Source organism: Osmerus eperlanus, chromosome 14, assembly GCF_963692335.1.
Source record: "Osmerus eperlanus chromosome 14, fOsmEpe2.1, whole genome shotgun sequence".
Taxonomy (NCBI): domain Eukaryota; kingdom Metazoa; phylum Chordata; class Actinopteri; order Osmeriformes; family Osmeridae; genus Osmerus; species Osmerus eperlanus.
Genome location: NC_085031.1, coordinates 27,197 through 50,902, shown reverse-complemented (window position 1 = coordinate 50,902; position 23,706 = coordinate 27,197). Strand labels below are relative to the sequence as shown.

General features: G+C 40.9%; 1 protein-coding gene across 1 annotated transcript in view; it reads right to left on the bottom strand.

Annotated features, from left to right (window-relative positions):
• The window catches only part of LOC134034100 (sepiapterin reductase-like), a 29,225-nt gene extending 12,760 nt beyond the window's left edge, over positions 1–16,465 (bottom strand). The window contains exon 1 of the mRNA XM_062478448.1: positions 15,827–16,465. Within this exon, the coding sequence (XP_062334432.1) occupies positions 15,827–16,172 (346 nt within the window). The 5' untranslated portion in view covers positions 16,173–16,465. The remainder of the gene's footprint in view (positions 1–15,826) is intronic.
• Positions 16,466–23,706: the final 7,241 nt, after the last annotated feature.

Below are 23,706 nucleotides of genomic sequence, written 5' to 3'. Positions count from 1 at the left end.
ACCTGACTCCTTGACATCCCATTTTACAGTAAAGGGGATGATCTATTTGTTGCTTTTCATCTTGATTACTTTTTCTGCTAATTCGTCAACTATTTACAACTTTTGTGTCATAAATCTTCTCCTTTCGTATCCCCCCTCCGTGCTTTTGCTCGGGTGAAATGAGTGGTGCCCTGCATACTGCCACCCTTGCTAGGCGAGGAGCGTTGTGTCGAATGGAACACGCATACCTGCTCAAATATATTTCGTTGATGCTGAAAAAAGAGTTAGGTAGAAATATTGGTTCACATGCAAGTAACAAGGACTGCTTAAAAAAAAAAGTAACGCTTACCATCTCGCGCGATGAGGTTTTACAAATCAAACTGTAGTGCTTGTTGAATTTGTAATTTAGTCACGTGTCAACTATGCTCGGGGGATGTGAACCATAGTGCTCCAGAGTCATCTCTGTGACTTGTGATATCGTCAGCCAATAAAATAAAAGTGCGCACGTTTTCAATTTTTGGGTTGTCCGGTAGGCTATAGCCTAAGTAGGACCAACGGTTGCTGCTAGGTTGGTCTGCCTGGTCTATGGCTTCACTGGAGAGAAAACTGTTGAGAAAGGTAAATGTTAAAGAAACCAAAAATCAATTCAAAGCTGTTGTTTAACTACAGTATTTGACATTACTGTATGTATGAATTTAATAAATATTCATTTATGCATTCAAAAGCATTTTTAAGTCAATGGTCAAAGTCTTTGTCAGACATCTAGCATGACAGAAAGCAAAGAAGAAAATGAGACAACTAATCTATAAAAGTTTATAATCCAATAATCCATAAGAAAAATTGTCAAGATGATATAGGGTCAAGATATTATTTTGTAGTTGTAGTGAGGTCAGCCAGACCACACAAAGCCAACATCTTGTCACACCTGTAGAGTCTGATTCGACCCCATCAGACAAACCTAATCAGCCCTCTTGACATCCTCAATATGTTGATTACCCACCAAATGCCGATGCAAAGGAACCATGGAGTTGGGAGGGGACCTCCCCAATCTTCATGTGAGGCCCTCCTGCTGGCTTTCAAGCTTCAAAGGGCCTGCTTGAGATGACAAGTCTCCAGCAACCATGTGTGCTCTTAGTTGTGGCGGCAATTTGAACAAAGAACATACCTTGATCAGAACGTTTGAGGAAAGTTCTTCAAGACTTCAATTTTACCACAAGAGTAGAAGGTGGAGAATTATGAGAGGGATATTTGTGTAATGTTTGTTACTTTGTTTTAATGTTGTGTTTACTGAAATCTTGGTTCTAGTAACTACTCCTTCTTCCTGAAAGATAACCAAGTCATTCTTGGTATCTACACAAAGCTAACGTAATAAAACAATCATTCAACTATATTTTGTAACTGTACCAAGATGTCCAGAACAATATTTGACCAGCCTATGAACCAACCAGAGACCAGTTCACACCTTTGGTAGGTGTGAAGGAAGGAGGGGGAGTTGAGAACCCAGTTTCATCCAATCAACTTCTGACTCTAGACAGGTCCTCCTAACTCTGAACTGTATAAAACTCTGAGATGACAATCGATCTCTGACTCCAGCGAAACCAACCATGGAGTGAACGCCATCAGGATTGGCGTTCAAAAGGACGTCGCCAAGCTTCTCCTGGGATTCAACATTATAGTGATTGCAACATTACCTGAAAGATTCAACATAATAACCAAAAACGCAATTCTAATTGCGACCTGACTGAGATCCCGCAGACTCAGCGCAGCCGCGCTTTGACCTCAGATTCTTCCAATGGGCCTTGAACGCGAACCGCCCTCAACCTCATTGATCAACTCTGATCAAACGTAACTGCACCACCTCCAGCTGAACCTCACCAAAACAGAACTCCTCATCATCCCGGCCAAACCCTCCATCTCCCACAATCTCTCAATCACCCTGGGATCGGCGACGGTGACCCCTTCATCCTCTGCCAGGAACCTCGGGGTGACCATGGATGACGAGCTCTCCCTCACGGCCGACATTGCTGCGGTCTCCCGGTCGTGTAGATTCACCCTCTACAACATCCGGAAGATCAGGAGATACCTGTCTGAGCATTCCACCCAGCTGATAGTCCAAGCACTTGTCCTCTCAAAGTTGGACTACTGCAACTCGCTGCTTGCCGGTCTCCCAGCATGCGCAACCCGCCTTCTCCAGAGGATTCAGAACGCGGCGGCCCGTCTGGTCTTCAATCTACCCAGACGCTCCCATGTTACCCCGCTCCTCATCTCCCTCCACTGGCTTCCCATCACAGCCCTTATCAGATTCAAGACTCTGGTACTGACCTTCCGAGCGGTGAACGGGACTGCACCCGACTACATCAAGTCTCTCCTCCAGCCTTACACCCCCACCCGCCACCTACGGTCTTCTTCTGACAACAGTCTGGTGGTCCCACCGCTCAAGAGCGCCCGGTCCCAACACAAGCTCTTCTCCTGTCTGGCCCCCCAATGGTGGAATCAACTCCCCACCTCCATCAGGGACACTGACTGTCTCCCCACATTCAAGAAAAGGCTCAAGGAGGTACTTGTTCCGGGAGTACAACGGCACTTAGGATTGCTTGGCTGGACCTGATGTTAGTTTCCTCCAGGATCACAATGACTCGTATTGAGAGACTTGTTGCTCTTGTTGGTTAGTTGTAACGGTTTCAAATTCTTGTACTCGCTGTGAAATATTTTACTGTTGATTGTTTTTTCTACAGGTACACTCTTGCAGGGAGTTTCATGTTGTTCAATTGTAACTTGTTTAACTGCATGCTCTTATGGTTCTTCCCTTTGGCACTTATTTGGTTTTCCACCCTTTATTAGGGATGCGTATTGATAAGATTTTAACGATTCCGACTCCTTATCAATTTTCCTGCTTATCGATTTGATTCCTTATCGATTCTCTTATCGATGTTCCCCTCTACAGCCATAGGTCTGTGCGTCCTGCACCCCCACACACACACACACGTTCTAAACAAATTTCTCAAACTGGCTTTAACTGGCTCTGAAATGAGCTAATACCTACCACCTCTAGGCCTCTTCAGGCTTCTGTTTTCAAAACAAAATCTAGTCGGAGATAGAAAATTTCCTTGTGTTCAAGCTTCTATTACTCAACACCAGTAGGACTTACAGGGGTCCTAACAACAGGGGAAATAACTTCAGTGTCACCTTTCAAAAGAGACCATTTACATACATGTACTCCAAATGGTTCAACAACAGCTTTCAATGTACTTTGGGTATGTTGTTTAGGCGTTTTCAGGCACATTTAACAGGACTATTAAAAGGTTAAACAATTAAAATGCTAAGTTTAATAATGGATTAAAAATCGAGATGCTCAGTTTAATAATGCGACACGCGAACGTTTGCTGATAACACACGCCGCCCCGATAACGTGAAATGATCAATAAGATCAATACTAATGGGAGACGAATGCCGGAGCTAAAATGTATGCTTCAAACGACGGGACAGAAGATAACTAGATCGACTACACACAAAGGCAAATTGCTTCACACAGTAACAAGTGGTTGTGATCACTTTTGAGCAGTTTAGCTCTACCTTAGATAGTTAGAGATGAAGCACGAACGTTAGCTGCGCTGCTGCATGCATCGAACACATGACGTTCCAATAACTTCATTCCATGCTGTGTGTCCAAATGCTTCTTCATATTTGTAGTATTTCCTCCCTTCGACAATAGACTTTTTACACACGTTACAAGTGGCATTGTTGTCATTTTGTCGTGTGAAATACAACCAAACTTTAGAACGCTTCTTCCTAGTTGCCATGTTTGCTGCAGTCTGTCAATGCGAACTTTTATAGTTTATTCAGACATGTCCCATTATTAAACTGAGTATATCGATTTTTAATCCATTATTAAACTTAGCATTTTAATTGTTTAACGGCACAGAGAATAGTTAACAGAATTGTTAAGGAATTTTGCTAACGATTCCAAGGAATCGATTCACTGGAACCGGTTCTCGATACCCATCCCTACCGTTTATGTTTCATGTTTGGCTGCTCGCAATGTTTGGGGCTATCTCGTTGTTATGATCAGTGACCTATGCTCTTTTGTAAAGCTCTCTCTTGGAAGTCGCTTTGGATAAAAGCGTCTGCTAAATGCATAAATGTAAATGTAAACTATGTCTAACGCTCTTTCCTCCCCGACATGGCATTGGCGTGAGCTCTGTTTATGATTTGTAAGGATGTCAATCATTGACTGTACAATTTCTGTCTAAGTTAGACCATTTCATTCTGTTCATTAAAAACAATCTCTCATATCAAATTCATAATCTAACTTGTTCATACGATCCATGTTTACCTTACTTGAATAAATTCATTGTAAAGATATTTTGACGTGTGTTACGATTGGCTCTACACAACAAAAAATTCATTCCTAAAGATGAGACTAATTACTACATATTAAACATAGTGTCCTAAAACCAATATTAAAGTGGTGCCCCAAAACTAGATACTTCATTACAAATAAAGTAGTGCTGTCAGTTAAACACGTTATTAACGGCGTTAACGCAAACCCATTTTAACTGCGTTAATTTGTTTATCGCAAGATTAACGTTCTTTTTGGCTTGGCAAACTTTGTAGTTTTTTTCACATGCTGTTGCAACGACTACTGACGTTAGAAAAACTACAACACCACACCGGATCTAGCTAGACCGGAAACAAAACAACAGGCACGCCGCACACACTTGTTTGGGCTTGCGAGCCAGCTAAAGAGTAGGCTAATGTTATGTTTTGAGTGGATAGCGAGCGCGGTACGCCGAAATGGATGCCAATAAGATTCTGAATGGAAAGGTTACTTTTAAAAAGTTACCAAATGGTTCCATTGACAAGACCAAATTGATCTGTGTGTTTTGTCGTTGTGAACTGAGCTATCATCGCAGCACGTCCAGTCTGAAATACCACTTGATGGCCAAGCACACAGCTGATGCGAATTCTCCACCCTCTCGTCAAAGCCAGGCAATGTTGCAATGTTGTTTTCAATAAAAAATACAAACATTTTCACTAACTAAGCAATCCAATACACTTGTCCATGTTTTAAGAGCATTTAAATGAGAAAAAAAAATGGGACAAAAAGAAATCAAGGGACATTTAGTATAGATAAAAATGTGCGATTAATTGCGATTAATCGTGAGTTAACTATGACATTAATGCGATTAATCGTGATTAAATATTTTAATCGTTTGACAGCACTAAAATAAAGTGTTTCTATCTTAAACGAGCAAACCCCTCTACATAGTATTGTTTTCATACTTTTTGCAAGAGGCCGTTTTGGTAACACTTGGGGCCCGTTCTCCGTACGTCGCTTATTACATCCGAGATCAAATGAAACATCCAAGATGACATCATCTTGCTCATCATGATCTGGCTAATTCGGTTCTTCGAACACACTTGTTGTTTATGATTAGTATAGCTGGATTGAGTTACGTTGGTCTAAAAGGGGGTATGTATCGATAGTAGAAACCTTGATCAGCAACGCTGCTATTGGCTGTTCACATAAGTCTATGGCTGCTCACCGTGGCCAAAATGAGTGCCCTGTTTTTTCCGCAACAGAGCCAACAGAGCAACAGCTTGCTCGAAGGTTACTCCGAATTTGAAGATTTTATCAGAACGCCAGGGAACACCTCAAAAGTCTGCAAAATCCAAGAAAGAGGGCTGGCAAAAAGTAGCAGACCAAATTAAATGTAGAGGAGTGACGCGTTTTATCGCTTATTACAGTAAGCTAGGCCTATGTTTTTTTTATTTTCATACTTTCATATTTTCATTTATCATCTTTAATGTCATATGATGTGGTTTCAACAAATTTATTATATAAATGACACCCTCACAAAAAAACGATAGGCTATCCTCTCAAAAAGTATAGGCTAGCATATCGCGCTGTGCTTAAGGAGCCTATCATGCAATGAGCAATTAATTCGGTTTCATGTTAAATTCTGCTAATTATTCTTGCACCTTCTGCAACAGGTTCATGTAGTAAAAACGGACAAGACATGACTTCCTGTATCACCTCTGCTTGTAAAGCCTCAATCTAATCGTATTTACATAAAATAAACCTGCTCCCAAGCAGGTTTAAGCTTACGGACCTGTTGCTATGACAGCAAGTCCAGGATGAGCTTCGAAGAACCGAACAATCCATTATTCACCTTGTGAACAGAAGAAACAAGGAAACCCTTGTTCCCATCATCAAGAAACATGTCAAATGTCAAAGTCTAGTTGCAGGGCTCGACAATAACGATGGCCCGGGGCCAGTAAAAAGTAATGTCGGGACAGTTAAACTACAACTCACTGGCCCGATCGGGCCACTGCAAATTATTGATTGAAAAAAAAATTGCATTGTAAAAGTTCACATCCTTCATATGTTTTGCCATCTGCTAAATGCTTAAATAACTTTGCAGCTCATGGGGTGCACAGTTGGCAAATCAAGAGTTGAGTAGTGAGTGACGAGTGGTTGTCAAATTGTAATTCTCTAATCTCTATAAATTTTTTAACAACTGGCGCGAGACAAAGTGAAGATGGCAGCAAAGTAGAGCTACGAGCTCAAACGGAAGCAACTTTTTTTATGGAACGAAGATGCACTGTGTCGTCTGTCGTATGTTCCCGTCTAAAGCAGACAAAAGTCAGCAGGGAAGAGAGCACGTCATGTTTGAGGTTAAAAGTCAATTGTTTTGCTGACTATTACCTTTTTATTTTTTATCACAAAAAATTTGATTTAATTTTTGTTCTTTTTATATCCAGGATGTGTTTAATAAATGGTTAAACATGTTAACAGAATAACACAACTTCTAAGTCTTTGGTTTTGTTGTAACAATGAAATTACAACTTTTGGAGGGGGGGCCAGTAACAATTGTCTTGGGGCCAGTAAGTTTCAAACCCACTGGCGTTGTGAGTGATGAGTGGTGAGTGATGAGTGGAGGGCATATGCCAGTCTTTCCCAGGAGGGCTATAATCATGCCAGGATCAACCACAGCCAGAATTATGTAGATCCACATACAGGACTACATTCTCAACACATTGAAAGAGCATGGCACACATACAAGAGGGAATCGTTCTGAGAAGGCCTTAAAAACAACTCTGAGTGGACCTACGGAGCAGAAGATTTCCAAGAACACAGGACATTCTTAACATATCTGAGGGGTTAAAAGGTGTGCAGATTGAAGTCAATAATAACAACTCGTAAATTGTTAAGAAAACGACACGTGGTCTTACAGAGCTGCAGGAGAGAAGTGAAGAGGCTGAAAGATACAGTAGGAGTTGGAACTTACGGCTCTGCAATCTCCGTGAACAAAGTAATGAAGACATCAGAAAAGAGGTACTTGGAATTTTGGCCAAAATTGCTTTGCAAGACAAGGAAAAACTGGTAGATACAGTGGATCGGGTTGGATATCCCCAGGATGACAAGACAATGCGGCCTGTCTGTTCAGTTTACCATGCGCACTTTCAGAAACAAGATATGGATAACGTCCCGCGATGAAACCTGTCTTGAAAGAGGGACAGCTTCGCTTGACAGAAGATCTGACTCGTCAGGAGAGGCATCTTTCGAGAGAAATTGTGGCCTCTGGTTAACAACGCATGCAAGGAAGGGAAAAAGATGGATACAAGGGATCAAATGCATACATTGAAGGAAAGAATATTACAATTTAACAGACTAAGTAGAAACATGCAGGTAGGGCTGCAACAAACGATTATTTTGATAAATCGACTAATTTAATGATTATTAGAACGATTAGTCGACTAATCATCTATTTAACTGATTAATCAGTAGGCTTTGAATGATTATTCAGCTTTTGCAATTTGTTAAAACATTGAGTTATACTTATTCTAACTAATAAATAAAACCAGGAAATCACTTCAGCTTTTGAAATTGCACTTGAACAGGCCAATCTCTTTGTCCAATTACTCACCGTTTTTCATTGAACATAACCCTGTTGTCTTACCAATGAAGCTCTTAATGCTGCTGCCTAATTTAAGAGATTTGTTTACGTTCCTAGCTTTATGTCTGTAATGCATGTCTAACTGCTGTCTGTGGACATGTTGCTACGGCGTTAGTATGCGTGAAATACTGCGTAATGCGTTTTTATCCACTGGTGTCGCTAACTGGCCATCTTGCCTAGTTCCAGCTGGAGCACACACACTGCTCACCGTTTCCATCTCCTCTCGTGCCTGGATGTTTCCTTTTTAAATGTTCCGCCTTGCACGCATTACAGATGACAGTATTTTTACGCGACTTGTTCTGCTCCGTTTGCACGCTGACATTTTAGCGCTGTTTTCTTCTATTGGATAGCATACGGGAGGGCTGCATTAGTCTAGCGCTACAGCGCCGCACTGGTAAAATCATGTTATTGCAGGCACTTAAAATAGGTCATATGAGATCAAACGATATGTCGACAACAGAAATTTGTCGATTTTTTTTTTATTGTCGACGTTGTTGATAATGTCGACTAATCGTTGCAGCCCTACATGCAGGCAAGACAATTACAACATTTGACTGTTTAGCTGATTCTATTCCACACGTTTGTTATGTGGGGCTTGACATTGTTCAGTATTTTGGTTTATATACCGGTTTATATACCAAGGTTCATACTCAAGTAAATATCTCAGTGCTCACGCCTTCAGTGAGCACAACCATTGTCCTTTCACATATATATTATTATTATTCTATTCTTTTCCCACCCCTAAGGATCCCTCAATATTTGCGCTACATAGACAACGGCGGTGTCAAAAGGTTCGTATTGTTTGTGATTGCATTGCTTGTATATTTATTTAGGCTCCATTGCACGGTTTAGGCTTGAATTAAGTTTTTGTGGCAAAAAGTGCCTTTTGTCGCACAAGGGAACTCAGTGATGGCCTACGTCACAACGTCAGCACACGTGAGCAACGATGCATAGACACGACTTGCTAGTGTAGGCTACTAGCAGCATTATATATTTTGGCAATTCAAGACTTGCATGTACAGTAAGTAATGTCAAATTAAATAATGTATTTAAACTCAAGATTGTGTGGTGTGTCGCTGTGTTCAATGACACAGCCTACACTATGTCAAAAGAAACGTTTTTCATTCCCCTCAGTGAAGTTTGGCTAGCTTGCTCGTAGCACAATTCAGCTTCTCCACGCAGGGCTCTAGACTGAGACCAAAAAGTCGCTTTTGGCTTTGTTACTGACAATGATCGCTTCCAGCAAACTTCTTTTGAATTAGCCATTTCCCACTAAATAAATATCAAGCTGTACGTGTTTGGGGCATATTTTCAGTTAGCAGATTATACTGTTTGAATGGCAATTCCATCTGAAAAATACTGCAGGTGACAACGTTGTTAGTATAGCTTGTTTCAAAGGGGGTTCAGCTTGTTTCATAATAAACTGACCCATCTGCAACCGACGCAAGCAAGCACACCCTACAATTTCCCCAGAAATTGTACCCTCTCATGGTTCTTATTCGTTTTGTATTAATGACAGACTAAGTTTAGTTCTTTAAAAGTAATTTCTCTTAATGCAGTGGCGAAAATCTGCTATCAACTTTGGGGGGGACAATTATATGACATTTTCTCAAGAGCAATTTCTGAGGGGGACACCAAAATTACTGCTGTAACACATAGCCTACATTGTAATATGTTAAATGTATATTGAGGAACCCTAATTAATACTCCTGGATAATTTAGTTAGTAACTGGGTTGTCTCAACTTGTTCAAATGTAGTTATAGTAGTGTTTCTTATCAGTTCTAGTATGAATGCAGGTGTACAGTATTTTCAACCACCAATACAAAGAAAGGCCAGTATGTACTGTACACTGTTTATGTAATTCTAATGGGCATGGTGCAGTCTCATCTAAAATAATCTCCATTGAACCATCATAAAGTCGGGGTAAATCGCGAAACCATTTCTCTTGAAATGTCAACACTTTGTTGGCAAGAGTCTGCGGTTCTATAAATTGTGGGTATGGCTTATATGGTTCTGTGCCATGTATGGTGCATTGTTTAGGGACAGGTGTGAATGTTCTGGAATGTGGGGATGTAAGAGTTCTGGGGGGTTGTATTTTCCTTTTGTAAGTAGCACATTAGGCTATCCAGACAGTATTGTGTGCCTTCAGTGGAATGTATTGCCTGAATAGGATTAATTTGCATTAGAATTAGTTATACTTGAACATTCTCTAACTATTATTTCCATTTCAGAATGACATCAGCAAGGAGAGCTTTCTTCAGTGTCCACAATGTCATTGAGGCTGTCCAAAATGGAGAGAGCGATGTTGACATGGAGTCAGACACCAGTGATTCGAGTGATGAGGAGGTGGTTCAAGATCTGGAGGAAGTGGAAAAAGAGAATAAGAGACCCACTGATTGTCCAACTGAGGATGATGACAATGACATTGAGCGAACCAACACAAGCCAACCAACTAAACTGACTATGCCCCGGGACCGGTATCGCTGGCTGAAAAAGGATTTCATCAGTCCTAATACTGATTTCTCTGGTCCAGACTTGACCAGTGAAGACGTTTTCCTCCACACACCACTGGAGTACTTCCAGATGTTTGTGTCCGAAGACATGATTCAGGCTCTGACAGAACACACTAATCAGTACAGCTTTCAAAAGACTGGAACAAATATAAACACAAACACCAAGGAAATTGAACAGATGATTGGCATGTACCTGAAGATGGGCCTGGTGCAAATGTCTGGGGTCCGTATGTACTAGGAGTCAGACACGCGCTACACCCCGGTTTCTGATGTGATGTCACGCCACAGGTTCCAATCCCTGCTGACATCATTACATTTTGTCAACAACCTGACAATGCCAGAGACCATGAAGAAAGACAAACTGTGGAAACTCAGACCGTGGCTTGACTCATTTCGAGAGAAGTGCCTGCAGGTGGTACCCAAAGAGCACAACTCAGTGGATGAGATGATGATTCCATTCAAGGGGAAATTCAGCAGCATAAAACAATATATGTGAGGCAAACCTAACCCATGGGGATTTAAATTGTGGGTCAGAACTGGAATCTCTGGCATGATCTGTGACTTTGATGTGTACCAAGGCAGTGTAGATGGAAAACGAGCCAAATCCGAACTTGGAATGTCAGGTGACGTTGTGATGAAGCTCGCCTCCACGCTTCCAGGAGGTCAGAACTACAAGGTCTATGCAGACAACTTCATGTGTCCCATTAGTAGTTCGGCTTCTCGATCGTGGAATTCATTATGTGGGAACAGCCAGGCAAGTGCGATTACCAAACTGTAACCTTGAAGATGAGAAGATCTTGAAGAAAAAGGGCAGAGGAAGCTTTGACAACAGAGTGGAGGCAAACCACAACATATGCACTGTCAAATGGTATGACAACAGGGCGGTCACACTTGTGTCATCCTTTGCTGGCACTGACCCTGTACAAAAGATTCAACGCTGGAACAAAGCCACCAAATCTACATTGAAGTTGAGAGACCTCATATTGTGGGAGTATACAACCAATACATGGGTGGTGTGGATTTGCTGAACTCTTTTGCAGCCAAATATAAGTTCCCCATGAAATCACGCCGCTGGTACAGTTACATCTTCTGGCACACCATCATCCTTGCCGTGATCAACGCCTGGCTCCTCTACAAACGGGACTGCAAAGCTCTCAATGTTCCAAAGAAAAACATGTTGAACAGTAGACTGTTTCAGGCACAACTAGCTTCTTCTCTCATCCTGACAAACACAGCTGTCACACCAAGGAGAGGGCGGCCATCTTCAGCCAGTAGGAGCCCTTTGACATCGATAAGAGTGACACCTCAGAGACCTGTGACAGCTCAGAGAAGACCATCCCTAGGAAATGGGAGTCCACCAAATAGGGTCCTAGACAAGAAGGTATGTGAACCACCAACCGATGTGCGCAGGGACATGGTCGCACATCTCCCGGTGAAGACAACAAGAGGACGCTGCAGACACTGCGTGAAAGGATATTCCAGTATGCTTTGCAGAAAGTGCAATGTCCGTCTGCTTTTCGGAGGAAAGGAACTGTTTTTGGGACTACCATTGCAAGTAAACACTTTTTTGCAAAGGACTTGAAATTGCAAGGACACTGATTCTTTGAAGTTTTCATTCTGTTTTGTATAACATTTTATCCAGTTTATAGATTTTTTATAAATTATGATTCATAAAAATATGACTGTTGGGTGATTATTATTAATGAAATGTACTGTTATAGTGCCAGTAAGCAATACACACTAATTAACCAGCAGTTGTTTTGTGTATTTGTTCTGACAGTTTGAGAGCAAATGCTGAAATTCTGCTCCCAACTAGGCCCAACGTTGCAATATTACAAAGTTGCCCTAAAAACGTAAAAACATTTTTTTTGAAATACTCTTTCATTATCTTCATCAGAAGACTCTTACAACATCATCTCACTTTAAAAAAATTAAAAATTTAAAAAATATTATTTTCATGTTTGGGTCTTACAGAGTTAAAGAGCTATTATAATTTCTCCTCTACAATCATTTGGGTGTGACCATGCACCTGGTCTTGTGTAATAAAACTATCATCAGATGAGTAGCACTCCAATTATTTGATCATTTGTCATGTCATGTGCAATTGCACAGATATTGGAAAGTTTGATACGGTTTAGTCATTGCATGTTCTGGGTGTGTTGTGAGGAGATGCCGGTGGAATATCAGAACTGCTTCTCCTCCTAAATAGCCTCTTCAGCAATGTATACATATAATTGATTTACAAAACCAAAATGAAAGAGTGAGCGGACATTATGAAATGAATTTGAGGTATATTGGTCACGTGAGCAAAAAGCTATTGAAAATTAAAACATTGAAAAATTAATCTAAAATAGTTAGAGTCCTGGTTCTAACCAGACTCTCGTACATTTCATTTGTACAGAGAGTCTGGGCTCGCTCCATTGACAAGCGTTAACTTCCTTGAAGGCGGGTACTCTGTTGAAGTTTAAAACTATTGGATCTGCCCAGAGCCACTCTGGATCTGCCATAACCAATCGCTAGCGTTCACCTTAGCCAACTCCTTCATGACTAACGGAACTAGCTGGAAAATCAAACAAACCCTGTGGGGATCAAAGATTGTTCTTGCTCCGGCTTTGACTTCTGGATATTCGGCAGCGTTGCCACAACGGACTGAATGGCTTCGTTCGCATGTTTCTCCGCCGCCATTACGGAACTACAACACAAACTAGCGCACGACATCAACGTCATTGTTCTCAGCCACTCCCTCTGTTCGCTGATTGGACAGGTAGAAAATTAACCGGAGACATCTGACTTACATAGGGTGAGTTCAGGTAATGTGGGACATCAGGTAAAATGGGACAGTTATGCATTTTGATGATTTAATATGTGCAGAACCGACATCCAATCACCAGAGCTGATCTTGACTCGTAAATACAACACTACAGTCACAATGCAGTGGTTTTTATTTGTCTGACATCATCTGAGTATGCGTGATCTGGCTTGACAGGAGGTCCGTACAGAAAAAACGCATTGAAAGTTCAGCGGCATATGACATTCTATTTCTCAACGATAAGGCTGGCAAAGGAATTTTAATTAAGTTACAATGAGTACTATTGCAGCATAATGAAGGGGTTTAACCACTGATTGAAACACACACAAAAGTGTAAAATAATGCTTTGTTAGCAAAAAAAAAAACTTTTGTGACTGTCCCACATTACCTGATCATGTCAGGTAATGTGGGACAGCATTCTTCAGGTAAAGTGGGACATCTAGTAATGCTTTGTTTATGCTATAAAAGTAATTTAATTCAACAGTTCTCACATTTTTTATACCAATGCATCACACTGCACTTAAGTTCCCAACTAAATAACAACTTTCACTGTCATCGAACCAGCGCTTTCAGACTTGTAAGCGTGACTACTAACGCTAGTCCAACGAAATGCTAACGCATCGTGACTAGCTAACTGGCACAGACTGCAGATCACTAAGGTTTACATCAGTTACACTTTATGCTTATTGTATAAGTCAAACCCCAGAACCAAATGAATCTTGCCACATTCTTGCACATAGAATTGTTGTATATAAACTAGTGGTGGGCATAGATCTTTTTTTTTAAATCTAGATTAATCTCACTAATCTTGGCGTTAATCTAGATTAAAATGGCTCATTTGAATTCCGAAGGCATTCAGAATATGTGTGCTACCCAGATAATGACTAAAAGTAAGTCTTTGAGAACGGGTTTCTCAAGCCAGGTGGCACATTAGACCAGGAGCTCATCTCCTGTTTCCAAAATGCATCACAAACTGCTTGAGAAAGCTGTTCTACTATGATAATTGGTGATGAAAATAAATTATGTTCAATAAGATGTACTTGTGTTTATTAACTGTTTATTAGATTAATTAGCTTGGCTGATAGAGCTGTGCTGACGGGCTTGCCTCGGTTGCACTCAAACATCGTAGTTTGACGACAACTCTTCCCCTGCGCTACATCAGTGCTTGGCCCGGCATCTTCCGCATTAGCTAAGGGATGCTTTGCGTTTAGGTGGTATTTGAGACTGGAAGAACTCCTACAGTAAACTAATTCCGCATAGCACAAGGTGCAAACAACCTTAGTCTTTGAGGTTTCCATTGGGAAGCTTCTTAAAAATAAATTTAAAGCAAACCAGGCGGCTTCATAGCTGCATCCATGTTAGCACGTCACGTTTGATGTGATAATTTCATACACAAGGCATACACACAGGTTCGAAGACTCGTTCTTGCCCCCTACAGTGCAATTCGGCTATGTATACATCCGCGCTAAAATATCAAGGTGAAAGTCATCACAGCTTGCGTAGTATAGACCCAGCTCCCAACCCAACTTTGAGAATAGATGAACGGCAATATTTTTTTTATCGCCGATAAGAGTTGCAGCACGTTAATGCGCGTTAACGCCGATAACGGCCCACCACTAATATAAACTAATTATTATTAATATTAGCAGACTAGGCTGACAGACATGACTGTCCCACTTTACCACACAAGCTGTCCCACATTACCTTAAAATGCTGCCTGAGTGAAAGAGGGGGTCATGTTATGTTTGAAAGTGTGTAGCTCCTAAAATACTGTGTATTCCCATTTCATTCCAACATGACCCTAACCCTAACCAACATGTTCCTAAACCCCAAAACCATTTACAGAAACACCACTGGGGTGAGTTAATTTTTTTGTAAGTCTACTGGAGCCTCTACCAAAAAGTGTCCCACATTACCTGAAATCACCCTACCTCAAGCCCAGACCTAGTACAGAAGCAAAATCTAAATTGAGCGGAATTACATAGGACAGAGCCAGGCTAGCCCAGCCCTAGTGTGAGATAAAAATGAACAAAGTAAAGACTGTGCAAAATGTATGCAGTCAGTGAACACTCACTAGGTAGCCTATATAGGCCACATGACGAAAAAGCTATTTAAGTTTGAAGATTTATTTTAAATAAAAACGTAATTGTTAATAACCTGAGATGAAAATGAACAAAATAAAGGCTGTGCAGAATGAATGCATAAATCTTCAACAGTTTAACATTATTTTGACGCACTTAGTTCATGTTGTTGAAAAGGTATTGACTTTTGAAATCTGTAATTTGTTGATGGTCCCTATGCGTTGTTTAGGCAGACACAAGCATTGGCTAAGCGGCCGGTGGTAGCGGTTTTAAACACAGGTTAAAATAACACAATACTGGGCGTCCGAATATCTGTTGAATATCGAACTTCAAACCAACTTTACGACGGTGGGAAAATGATTGCCGACTTAGTCACACGTCAAACCAAATAACATTTGAATTTGAATAGGTAGCCTAGACATACTGCCCACACAGACACACTTTTAACATGCATTAAGACAACCAACAACAGGTATTCTTACCAGCATTATTCACTAAAATCAGATGATCCATATCTTCCGAAGAGACCTTCTTCGCCGCACTAATGACACTTTCGACGCCTTCTTTCATCGCAAGGTCTGCAACCACACACCTTGTCACCAGACCGAATTTGTTTGCCTCCGATGCGGCTAATTCAGCTTGAACGTCCCTCAGATGGTCGGCAGACCGTGCAGCCAGCACAAGCACCGACCTCTGTTTGAGGAACCTGGGTATCTCCTTCGCTATGGTTCGGCCAAATCCTTTCGACGCTCCGGTGATGATGCAGAGCGCCCTGCCCAAGTCTTTACCGTTTAATTCAATCATGTCGGACATAACATTGGTTTGCATCTTGATGAAATGTAGCGTAGCCTATGTCTGAACGTACAAAAGGGCGCCTATTTAAGCACAGAACAATTTTGCTCCGTTCAAGATGATGCGCTTTACCAATCGATTCGTCAAGGGTTTAATAAGAAGAAGAAAGTCTCACGCGTTGCACGCCAAGGCCATAGGCTACTGGAATTGGCCCCGCCCAACTTTTATTGGTTGAATGTTTTAGATTTTTTCTACTTACTACGTCCTTCGTTCAGCTTTTTGTTTGTATTATGGCCTAAATGCTTCGTCATAACATTGCGCCTTGAACTTTGATTCTTGTTCTTACATCCGGCTCAGTTCATAGCGCAAAATTGGAATATTGAAGATAGATTTTTTGTTTTGCTTGACTTTACCATAAAACGCCATTCACCGAGCTAGCATGCTGGACGCGCATACTGTTGGAGGGCAACCGTAGGGTTACCACCTCCAATGTGGTCAAATAAGGGACCACATTGGCAGTGACCCCCATGTCGGGGGAAATAATTAAGTGGGGGTCTGGGGGTTGTCCCCCAGGAGATTTTGAAAGTTAAATACTTCATTTCCTTCATTCTGGAGATCTTGTTTTACCAATTTGTGCTTTTTATGCATCAATTTAAATTCCAATTTAAATGCAATGTCAACATAAGAGTAAAGCAGAGCTGCATCAATTATATAAAAAATGCCCTAAAGCAAAACATTTGTTTTTCTTATATTTATGTGTCATAAAATGATTGACCTTGACTAAACATAACTAAACTGGCATCTGTGCGAAGTTTTTTCAATCCTATACTGAAATTGGAAGTCTACTGTTAAACAAAATATGAATCACAGCCAAGTATTTTATATAAGATTTACCGTAGGGGCTTTAAGAATCAGATCCTGGACAAAATGTGGTTTACCTTTAGAGTTCTACAGCGATCCTGGCGTAATTATTTAACCCAGTGTTAACAGTGCGGATGAAAAGAAACACTCAGCACACATCTTTACTGAACTAGCTCTCATGGGGGAGAGAAACAAGATAACTTTATTTAACCTGAACACATCAATTTATATGCTCAGGTCACGTGCCAATCTTATTGGCGTTCATTTCCTAACATGTATTTTCACAATTGAGAGCATATTATACACACATGTTAACACCCCCACTTGATCTCACATTGTAACTTTCTTTACTCTAAATATACCCTGAGGTCCTCTACCTCTCTCTCATCCCATTAACTTTACACACATGGCTGTTTTCCAAACACATCCTTTGCAAACTTAATGAAGATACATTTTGATGCAGGTTTTGTCGTCATATCTGCTACCATTTGATCTGTCGGGCAGTATTCCAAAACTATCTTTCCTTCATTTACGGTAGATCTTACAAAATTATACTTTATGTCTATATGCTTGTATCTCTGTCTAGTAACAGGATTCTTTGCTAACGCTATTGTGCCTTGGTTATCCTCATAAACCCTAGGTAGTTCGTATTGATGTCTGTCCATACCTGCTAACAATTGTATGAGGTACATACACTCTTGTGTAGTTGCTGCTAACGCCATATACGCTGCCTCGCAAGTAGTGGGCTGCTTTTTGGATTACCATGAAATCAAAGGACCATTTTCATTTAGGCTTACACAGTAACCAGTTGTACTACGTCTATCTGTTGCATCAGCCGCCCAATCTGCATCACTGTATGCATGTAGTCCCAGTTTGTCTTTGTCACACTTTCTGTAGCACAACTCTTTCTCCATTGTGCCTTTCAGATATCTCAATATATGTTTCACTGTAGCCCATTGTTCTTCTGTTGGCTCAGTGAAGTACTGTGACAGTTTGCTTACTACAAAACTCAAATCAGGTCTTGTACATGTAGTCAGATAAATCAGGCTGCCGACTACCTGTCTGTATTTTCTGACATCACTCATCATCTCTGCATAATCTGTGTAGTTCAGTTTTTTTTCAAAAGGCGTTGCTCTAGGTTTACTATCTTGAAGGCCAAACCTTTCCAGTAATTTTTCAACTTATCTTTTCTGTGACATTTTCACACACTCATCATTTTGGTCTAAATCAATACCAAGAAAGTGTTTCAGTTTGTCTAAGTCTTTCATCTTAAATTTTGCTGCAAGCATTCTCTTCACAACCTTCAGTGCATTTTTATCACTAGAAGCAATGATCAAATTATCTACCCATATTATCATGATCACTTTCTCATTGTCTCTCTCCCTTGTGTAAACACAATGATCAGCTGGGTTTTGCACAAACTCATTTTTCCTTAGGTACTCGTGTAGCATTCTGTTCAAATTCCTGCCTGATTGTTTTAACCCGTATAGTGACTTTTCTAGTTTGCAAACAAACTTTTCATTTGTGCTAGATTCCACCTTGTATCCTTCAGGTTGCTCCATATTACATTTACATTTAGTCATTTAGCAGACGCTCTTATCCAGAGCGACTTACAGTAAGTACAGGGACATTTCCCCGGGACAAGTAGGGTGAAGTGCCTTGCCCAAGGACACAACGTCATTTGTCACAGCCGGGAATCGAACTGGCAACCTTCAGATTTCTAGCCCGATTCCTTAACCGCTCAGCCACCTGACTCCACTATACATCTCGCAATCAATTGGTGCATTTAAGTAGGCAGTTTTAGCATCTGATGTAAAATCAGGTTTTCCTGGGCAGCTTTTTGCATCAATACTCTGATACTGGTCAGGTTGGCAGTGGGAGAGAAGGTCTCCTCATAATCTACACCCATCTTCTGACTGTATCCTCTTGCGACATACCGTGCCTTATATTTGTAAGACCCATCAACATCACTTTTGATTGCATATACTCATCTACCCCCCACTACTTTCTTAACCTCAGGCAAGGTGGTTAAGGTAAATGTGTCATTTTCTCTTAGTGAGTGCATCTCATCATCCATTGCCTGAACCCATTTCTTTGAGTTAGTTGAGGTCACAGCTTCCCTGAATATAATGTAACGTTACATGCCACTCTGTAACAGTAATCACAGTAAGGCTTACAGTTTTTCTCGATTGGTTACACACATTTTCTGAATGCATACCTCATACTCTCAGAACTCTACACACAAATAAAAAAACACACACACAATGGGCAAAACCCCTCACTTCTCCTGCAAAATTAAACTTAACATTCAAAACAATGTTATTTAATCTCAAAATTGTATTTTGTTTTCAAATGACAAACACAAACCATCATATGAATAGACATTTATAAGAACCATTTGAACACTAATGTGCTCAATGTAAAACACTATGATGAATGGAAAACACTTCTTCTTCATTCATCATAGTGAGTTAGGCCTTTTTTTGTTCAGTGTTACACTTACTACAGACAGTACATACATAAGTCTGTTGTAAAATATTTGAAAATATAATTTTTATACTCAGAACACAGAAATACACGGTAACAAATATGTTTTACATATTTTTCCCAGAAAAACAATGTACACAGTGTACATCCCAACCAACACAAAGTTGCACATACAGTGGTCTACATACAAAACAACAGAATCATTTACTGTATAGTGTATACAGTTACATTATTATTATTTTTCTTTGTATTTGCCGTAATGTTATGGCGTTATTTTCTAGGACCATGTTCATGATTTCAGTTTCCTGTTCAGGAGACAGAAGACATTCCCGACCACCTTGTGTTGGTAATCTTTCAGTTCTGCCAAACAAATAGTAAAATACTGTAAATACTGTGTAGGAATACAAAGTAGGAATACATTTTCCAAATACTTGAAACATACTTTATTTTTACAGTCATACAGAACAGTCCACAGGCAATACTGTACTACTGTACTCATTGAGTACTGTATTGATATGCAGTAGGCCTACTTCAATTTTGTAGTGAGAGTAGATTTCTTACCTATTCTCATTTCGGAAAGTCCGGATGATGGATGCTACAGTGTACCTGCTCAAATTTGGCTGTACTCTTTGCCCAGCCTCCCTCATTGTTAGACCATGGTTGACCACATGGTCAACCAAAGCGGCTCGGATCTCATCAGAGATTATGGTCCTTGGCCTTCCTCATCCTCGTCCTCCCCGTCCTCCTCCTCTTACTCTCACTCCTCTGCCTCTGCCTCTGTTTCCAATGTTGGCATCCATTGCTCAAAAACAGAAGAGGTCACCTGTTGCCCTTTTATGCTAAAGCTCTGATTGCTAATTGTAAAACTGTGTGACAGGTGTTTGTCCATGCGATGAGTCAGTGTGCGTATTTGAATGGCAGTGTGTTCCTTGTGAAAACAAAAGATTTTCTTCATGAAAATTGTGACAAATGCAGAGAATTGTGTGTAGTGTTTGGAAAAAAGTGTGTTTTAGAACTGCAATTTGAGTGTAAAGCAGGAATTGTGCTTGTAGTTTAGCAGAATTGGTTCATGGGGTTGGTGCATGAGTTACATGTTGTGGTCATTGTGTGTAAACAATTGAGAAAAACTGTAAAATGCACTCGTTCCAGGAGTACAACGGTACTTAGGAATGATTTGCTGGACCTGATGTTAGCTTCCTTCAGGAACACAATGACTCTTACTGAGGGACTTGTTGCTGTTGTTGGTTAGTTGTAACTGATTTAACTTCTTGTACTCGCTGTGAATTATATTATATTATTGTTGCTTGCTTTTTTCTACAGGTACACTCTTGCACTTTTGAGGTTCATGTTGTTTAATTTGTAACTTGTTTTAACTACATGCTCTTATGGTTCTCCCCATTGGCACTTATTTGCTTTTCACAATGTATGCTTTATGCTTTTTTGGCTACTCGCAACGTTTTGGGCTATCTCGTTGTTATGATCAGTGACCTATGCTCTTTTGTAAAGCTCTCTCTTGGAAGTCGCTTTGGATAAAAGCGTCTGCTAAATGAATAAATGTAAATGTAATCTATGTTCATCATTATCTAATCGTCAATTTCTTCGTCTGATATGTATTCATTATATATCCTGGTTTCTGCCTTACTCTGGAAGGGTATCATTTAGGCTCACTATCTGTTTCACCTGTCTGCACTTGACTATTATCCTTAGGCATATTGACTGGAACTTGGTCCTGAGTACGTCCTGGGCTTGCATCAGTATTTAGCCTGGTCCTGCTGGCTCTATTCTGCCTCTCCATGTCATTATCATCAGGTGCCATGTCAGTTTGTGTTTGTTACTCTAGGATAGTTTTGGTCACAAACTTCACAAGTCTGTGCTTCTGCACTTTTCCATTATTAGGATCATAGACCTTGTAGAATGGACTATTCTTGTCGTACCCGACAAAAACTCCCTTCTTACACCTTGAGTCTAGCTTTTTCTTTTCCTGTTTGTAGGCATAACACTCTGACCCAAACTTCTGCATTATAGATAGGTTTGGTCTCCTTCCTTTCAACATTTGGTAAGGTGTCTGTTTTGTGCGGTTGTTAAAGCATCTGTTCCTTACTACAGCGGCTGTTTGCACTGCATGGGTCCATAACTCTTTTGGTAACTTGCTCTCCTTAAGCATCCATCTAGCCATGTCAAATAAGGTACGACAATTTTGTTCAGCTGTACCATTTTGGTGTGATGTGTATGGCGCTGAGGTCTCATGTCTAATTCTATTTCTGCTGAGTAGTGCCTGGTAATACTTTCCCGTGAATTCTGTACCATTGTCAGATCTGATACATTAAATCTTCCCATATGGGGATGTGTCAGCAAGAAACGTCCCTGTTGCTCGTACTGTGTCACTCTTATTCTTTAGGAAGTATATGATCACTGCACTGGAATAATCATCGGTGAATGATAGTGTAAATCTATACCTGTCTCTGGACTCTGGGTCTATTGGTCCTGCTAGATCTGTGTGTACCAACCCTAGAGCTGATTTGGCCCTTACATCAGGGTTCCTGTTCCTAGTTTGGATAACATTTCCCTGGGTACACACATCGCAATTTGGGGTAGGTTTGTCTATTTTACCCTTAATTGTCATACCTTCAACGACGCTCTCTAATTTTTGAATATCATCGTAATTGCAGTGTCCTAGAATCTCATGCCATGTTTGCATATCATAACACCCCTTACACTGGTCATCACATTCATCATTTACTGTATGCAAGTAGTATAGTCTGTTATACTCATGAATGTGGAATTTTGTACCGTCTCTGCATTGTAGGACGTCGCCCCGTCCTTGAAGATTATAGTCGCTCCGAAAATATGTCCTGCGGGTATGATGGAATGTACAACGCCTGTCTCAGCTTCGCCTTGCAATGTCGCCCTCTGCTGTCGACCAAACAAAACTCTGTGTCTCGGCCTGAAACTTGTCGTCAAACGTCTTGAACTTTGATATATCCGTGAGGATATGCGAAGTTGCCCCCGTGTCCACCATAAGACTTTCTTTTTGACATGACGCCCTGGCTGGATCTCCGTGTCTTTGTTGCTTACCCGGAATGCATACCGGAATGCTGCCTGTTTCCTCTGAGACTTTGCACGTGTCGTCCTGCCGCTGTCTTTGTCTGCAGGTTGCATCCTGATGTGTTCCAATTCTACAGTGACTACACCATTGCTTGCATTGGCATTCTCTGGCTTTATGTCCTTTTAGTCCACATCTGAAGCACATTATGCTCGCGCTTTCGGCTCCCCGGTAACTTGCACTTGCCGTGGCGGGTCTCTCACTCCGGTGCTCTTGTGCCTTCATGACGTTGTTGTTGTATATAATTGCACACATGTTCTCCGTGTCTTCATAGCTCCGTAGTTTAGTTTTAAATTAAGCGAAAGGTATCGACGCCTCACTTTGCATGACATGGATAGCGAATGGTTTGAATATTTCTGGAAGTCCCTTCAAAACCATTGCTACCAAGAGCTCAATGTCTCCTCAGCGTTTCTCAATGCTGTTATGGCTATCTCTGCACGTATGACATATTAGGTCACACTCGCTGCTTGACTTTTGAAGTGAAGTCAATTCGGTATACAGTGATCCCTCGCCACTTCGCGGTTCACTTATCGCGGATTCGCTATTTCGCGGATTTTCATAATGCATTTTTTTTTTTTGGTGCATTGTGCTCTGCATTCTGATTCGCTAAAAACTCACTCCCGCTTCTTGTATCAAAACATGCTACGAATTGTGCTATCATTTTGTCGTCTCGTGCAGTTATGTGTACGTACATAAAACAGCTTGGCAAATTTACATTAAGTTGGCCAAATTATCTTGTAATTTCGAACATCTCCTAAACCCATAATGTCGACGAAACGGCCTGGACCGACAAAAGCACCTGCGGATGGGCCCAAACGGCGGAAGATGCTACCTATCTCAGATAAAGTTAAACTTCTGGACATGCTAAGGGAAGGTAAAAGCTATGCAGCCGTTGCTCGCCATTACGGAATCAATGAATCTTCCGTTCGTTACATAAAGAAGGAGGAAAAAAACATAAGGACGACAGCAGCAGTCAATTTTAATACGAATGCAAAAAGGGTTGTAACTGTCCGCAACAAGACCATGGTACGGATGGAGACGGCATTAGCTCTGTGGATTAATGACTGCAGGAAAAAAAACATAACCCTGGATACAAACGTTATCTGCACAAAAGCGAGA